Raw genomic sequence first — 6,097 nt, 5'->3', positions numbered from 1 at the left:
TTTTCTAGATATGATAATGAAGGGTTCTGGTTATGATGTTTATATGTAAGACTATATTAGAGCTGCACACTTGTATGTAACGTCTCTTATAGATTAAGGATTGCAGAGATTGATTTTAATAATACTTGTACGCTAATGAGAAGAGTGTATTACTAGGTTTTTATAACTATAGAAGTCCTAATACGATTAGTAAACCTAATTAGATATGAATCTAAACTTTAGGTGATAAAGTCTTGTTTGAGCAGAATTACATGATGGGAAGTTCCCTACTCGGATTCTACCTCTATTATTATATAACAAGGGTCACTGCTCTCACATTCGGCACCCAGAAATAACCCTTCTAGCCCCATTGAATAGAGTTGTGATAAGATGAGTGAAAGAGAGTAGAAGATAATTTGTTTTTGCTATGGAGTTGTCACGATACAAAGAGAGATGTAGATACTCAAAAGATTGTTCAACGGATCACGGTTCTAATCCAAATAAGGGTTTTTAGTTGATTATGAATTTCATTCTTACACTATACAATGAAATGTTTCCACGTTTCCATTAAAGAAAGAAAGCATTACATGGAAGAGCCAAAAATGTCATAATAAATTGTATGTATGTGTCTCAATATAAAAAAAATATATAAAAACAAAAATTAAAAAGAAACTTTCCAAAACTTTTCGCTGATGTTGGGTTAGGCAAGATAGTGTGCATTCCCTTTTAGACTCAAATTTATTGTTTGGAGATTAGAGCAGTTCAAACTATTGTTTTTCGAAACTAAAAAAAATATTGTCTCTCCCTTTCACAACATACCGGACATTTGGTTAATTTTAATTCTTGTGAATGTAAAAAAAATAAAAATAAAGACATAAGGAGATGAAAGTCCGAATTCAACTGCGAGAGGGTGATTCAAAACTTGCAAACGAAGAGAGATGATTCATCTCACTTTAAATAAATAAATATAGTCGGATTGGATAAAACCATCGATTACGTGTCGTCCTATGTGTCAAGCTAATTGTTGAATTGGCTTTTGGGGCCATGGACCATTTGGTTGACGCAACAGTAATATGGGTGACGTTTTTTTTTTTTCTGTTGTTTGAATTGAACGAGTAAATAAGGCGGCAGGATGACATGAATAATAAAACCAGTTCAATTATATATTCCCGCATATATGCATATGCGGATATGGGGATATGTATAAATTTTGGAGGGACCACTACTTGGCCACTAGTGGTCATGAATAACAGGTCAATATTGCATGCGCAGGATATGCAACTAGCACGAAGAACTCTTCATGTTTATATCCTGTACGGAAGAGCCTCAAGGATTATGATCATGGAAGCTAGCTAAATTAATAAGTTTTGTTTTACGTTTTGAAATTCTCACATATATAAGACTAGTATACATTAGTCCGACTTTTATAATTAGAGAAATATTTTTGGGACTTCAGTCAAATAAAATAAGGAGAATTAGTAGACAGAAATAAACAGGGTGTGCAAAAGAAGAAAAAGCCGTATGCAAAATTCATTCCCTATATTTAAGTATGATTCAAACTCAGTTAATTGGCCTCTAAATTTCTGGATTAATTAGGGAGCTGGGCTGAGTTGGAGGATGAGCTTAAAGCCTTCAGCATGAGTTTAATATGTTAGTGACCATGTTGGAAATGAACTATCTAAAGGGAGAGGTTCATTCCTGGAAAATCATGGTATATACGTATTCGCGCAAGCAAGCTACCAAGCTAAAGTCTATAAATACCAACTACTCTCAAGGAGAAATCACAATCAAATTAAGAACTCTAGCTCATCAATTGTTCAGGCTCTATCTCCCTCTCCCTTTCTCAAACCTTCTAATGGAAATAACCAGTAGAAAGCTCATCACAGTTCTCAGCATCGACGGCGGCGGGATAAGAGGCCTTATTCCAGCCACCATCCTCGGTTTTCTTGAATCTGAACTTCAGGTAATGTGATTAACAATATTATGTTAACTTTGTTGGTCATGTACTTATCTCCAACTTTGTCCGAAGAGGTCTCAAGTTCCCCTCCCGGATAAGGTTAATTTTGCAAATATGTGAATGCATACACACCATGTCATTCCACATTTGCGTGTAACAAAATTATAGTTACATATAGTTTAATCAACGTCCGTCATGCGTAATACACTAGTTAGTACGTAGTTCAGTGTCATGTATTATCAAGTAGTTGGTAGGTGTCAGGTTTCCATGTGCCTCAGGTCCTAAAACTTCTTCTTTCCTAAAGTATTGTAATAGTTTCGAATTATTCTCCTCCCCTCAATAATAATAATAATTTAAAAATAAAAAAAGTATTAAATTGAGATTAATGTTTGCAGAAGCTGGACGGTGAGGATGCAAGAATTGCCGACTACTTCGATGTGATCGCAGGAACAAGCACTGGTGGTCTTGTGACAGCCATGCTCACAACCCCAAACGAGAATGACCGCCCACTGTTTGCTGCCGAAGATATTAAGGACTTTTACCTAAGTGAATGCCCTAAAATCTTCCCCCAAAAGATGTAATGCTTTTACAACAAGTTAAATTTCAAATTTGTGGATTACATGTTAAATTTCAAATTTATTATTTTGTTACTATATTGCTATTGTATATGGTTAAGATTCTTTATAGTCAATATATTACTTCTGTTTACAGTTGGCTTCCGTATACAAGAAAGATTATGAAAGCTCTAACAGGACCAAAATACGACGGTAAGTATCTACATGGCTTGATCAGGCAAAAATTAGGCAACAACAAGTTGCACAACACATTGACTAATGTTGTCATTCCCACATTCGACATTCGGAATCTCCAGCCAGTTGTCTTCTCTAGCCTTAGGGTTTGTACTTGATCACCTTCTTCTATCTGGAAATTTCACTTCTTCATCATCTCCAAAGAAATAGTTAAGAAAATTACTTAAAAATATGTAGTTGATATCTAATACGCATGGGCATTTATGTGGTTTTTTACCAGGTGGAAAAGAAGCCGTGCACCGATGCCTTACTCTCCGACATATGCATTGCAACCTCAGCAGCACCAACTTACCTTCCAGCTCATTATTTTGAAACCAAGTATGCTGCAGGAACAGTTAGAGAATATAACCTTATAGATGGCGGCGTGGCTGCAAATAATCCGGTAAATATTATAACACGATTCAAACCCCTGTTTTCTGTTATATTATTTTTATTATAGATTGCAGACAAGAGAATGTTGTACTGTATATCTAAGATTTCATTTATAATAAACTTGGTTTAATTAGAAAATGGCTTAAACATTTTTTTTACCTTGCAGACATTTGTTGCTATTTGTGAAGTGATGAACGAAATAGAGAAGGAGAATTCAGATATCGTTCCTGTAAAACTCATGGACTATGGACGATTTCTAGTAATATCATTAGGAACTGGCTCATCAAAAGCTGAACGGAAATACCATGCACCTGCTGCAGCCAAATGGGGCCTCTTGAATTGGTTAACCAGCGGTGGTTCCACCCCGATCATTGACGTTTTCAGTCAAGCGAGCGCCGATATGGTTGATCTTCACCTTTCTGGCGTTTTTCAAGCCCTTAATTCTGAAGAAAACTATCTTCGAATTCAGGTAATGAAATCATCATCTGAAATGTATTTTATCCATGGCTGCTAGTCTAATTTGTCTATTAATATGGTTTAGACACACAAAACAACATTTCTGATACGCTTCGTGGAAACAAAATGCAGGACGATACCCTTCACGGGACAGTATCTTCTGTAGATGTGGCAACAAAGAAAAATTTGGCCAATCTTGTGAAAGTTGGTGAAGGGCTATTGAAACAACCAGTTTCCAGGGTTAATTTGGACAGTGGCAGGTTTGAGGCTTCTAATCATGAGACTAATGCAGAGGCTCTTACAAGGTACATAACATAATTATTTATCTTATATATAATACACACGTATATATTGTAATGATTGTTTATTAATGAAAATTTGGAACTTAATTAATTATGATTTCAGGTTTGCTAAACTACTCTCCGAAGAGAAGCTGCTTCGCCAAGCAAGCAGGTCAACTAATGAGCCTGCTGGAAATACCTACTGATATATATTACCCTATGATTGATGAAGTCATGATTCTTTAATTTAGTAGTGTTTGGAATTGTAAATTGTAAAAAGTTATTGATAGTTCAAGAGTACGTGGGCAAATGCCATCATACTTCATTCTTGTAATATTTGTTCGTGTTCGATTAATCCCAGTTGGGATATCACTGTAACAGATGTATAACATATACATTCTTTCTTTTATTTGTTGTTCAATTATCAATAAAATTAAGCTTTGATTTTCTTACTTATAAATTTCTGTTATTCGTATTCTATTTGGGGTAAATAGAGCTCAAGTGTATTCATTTATTAGTCGAGTGGTGATGGTCATGGTAGTAATGGCAATGTAATGGTCATGGCGAGGGATGATGATTATGGAGTTGTGGAAAGTACGTTGTCTTGGTCAACTGATTTAATCTACATATGTATACATATTTCTATACTACATTTGACAATCTATATATACAACTCATAAGTTGTGATTAAATCAGTAGTATCTTGTGAACAAATTTGTCATGTGATACAAATTATGATTGAAAAAACTCCTCATATTGATTAGTTAAAATCCAATTTACTTTTGTTGACGTTCGATTTCGATTGACAACCAAGTAGTACAAGCCAATGCTTAAAGGAAAGATGCCTAAAAAGAAATTTTAAAATCTCTCCGATGCATATTGTAATTGCATAGAGTGTCGCATAAGGGTTACGTATAAGTTCCGCATAAGAAGTCATTCCGCCAAGACATCATCAGGCCTCCCACAACTTTTATCTCTTCTTCTATCATTCAATTACACAGAAACCTGCATTTTTCTTCAAACCATATCAAAATCCACGAAACCAGTGGCAATTAAGTACTAATGATACAAAATTCCGAATTTTTCTCCTGCCATACATATTTTCCAAAAATCAAATTGGCTGACACGATATTTACTTTTAGTTTGCAGTTTTTTGTTTCAAATACCCCTCGCAAATATGTCCGTATCTTTTCATTAGTTTTGTGGGTGGTATATTTAAAAGGGGAGCAGAGGAATTTGTGGAAGTCGAAGTACTGGGAAGGGCTCATCTGTTGACAAGTTGTTGAAGTCTGTACTCATACAACTAGATGCTTTACAAGAAACCACGGTTTACAACTAAACTATGTATCACTTACAGTTTTATGTTTATGTTTCAATCTTATTTCTGATTTCTTAGTTCCATTGCTGATACTTCATTTCTTTTTTCCGTTGCTTAAGATGCACAATTACCATTTTCAAGTATATGTCATTCTCCTTTATCTTATTGTTGTTGTTGTTAAGCCGAACAATGCAGTCCCACAATTTTAGTCCTCTATTTCAGAAAGTTAGGGTTCCACCATAAAACCAATTGGGAATATATACAGTAGCCTAATTACTTATAAGCAAATGTAATGTCCCTCCTTTCCCTAATGTGGGATTCACTCTCAACATGTATAGTGTGTGGCAAGGTTCCACCATAATACCAATTGGCAATATGGAGAATAACCCAATTACTTATAAGCACATATACAAGGTGCTCCTTTCCCTGACGTGGGATTCACTCTCAACGTCTATCACGTTTTCTTTTATTAACACACATTCGACCTTTTAGGAGTTTCAGAGTGGAATAATGCAATAATGCAAGGCAAAACACTATTTTGATTTCGAAGGTGCACTCAACTACCCTTTTCTGATTTCTTTGATTGCATAATAACAGAATGGTAGGTAGTATATGATGCAACATGTCGATAAAATGTCTGTTTATTGCTCTTCACTGATGTTTTTTTAATAACTTAATCTAGTCTAAAATATGAATTTTGAAATTTTGGATTGTTTTCTGTGAATGAGTTTATCTTAAACCGAATCACTGTTTTTTCTTCTTTTTTCTTTTCTTTACACAACATTTGATTTGGATTGTATAGAAGACACATACGAATGGTGTTCGGCCATGTTTTCTCCCTTTAGTTATGCTTTCAAAGGTATAATTTGAGAGGCAAAACTCAAATTTCCCAGAAAATCGTGTATGCTGGAACGATGCAACAACG

The 6,097-nt window shown here is 35.0% G+C and overlaps 1 protein-coding gene across 1 annotated transcript; it reads left to right on the top strand.

Annotated features, from left to right (window-relative positions):
- The first annotated feature begins 1,749 nt into the window (after positions 1-1,749).
- On the top strand, positions 1,750-4,314 carry LOC103447536 (patatin-like protein 2). Its single transcript, XM_008386736.4, has 7 exons — positions 1,750-1,942; positions 2,332-2,513; positions 2,648-2,831; positions 2,966-3,127; positions 3,284-3,586; positions 3,706-3,878; positions 3,979-4,314. Exons 1-7 carry the CDS (start codon positions 1,835-1,837, stop codon positions 4,058-4,060), a joined length of 1,194 nt encoding a protein of 397 aa, XP_008384958.4. The 5' UTR covers positions 1,750-1,834; the 3' UTR covers positions 4,061-4,314.
- The last annotated feature ends 1,783 nt before the right edge of the window (positions 4,315-6,097 follow it).

Source organism: Malus domestica, chromosome 15, assembly GCF_042453785.1.
Source record: "Malus domestica chromosome 15, GDT2T_hap1".
In the NCBI taxonomy this organism is placed as follows: domain Eukaryota; kingdom Viridiplantae; phylum Streptophyta; class Magnoliopsida; order Rosales; family Rosaceae; genus Malus; species Malus domestica.
The sequence above is the reverse complement of the archived record's forward strand: the minus strand, read 5'-3'. Positions and strand labels throughout refer to the sequence as shown.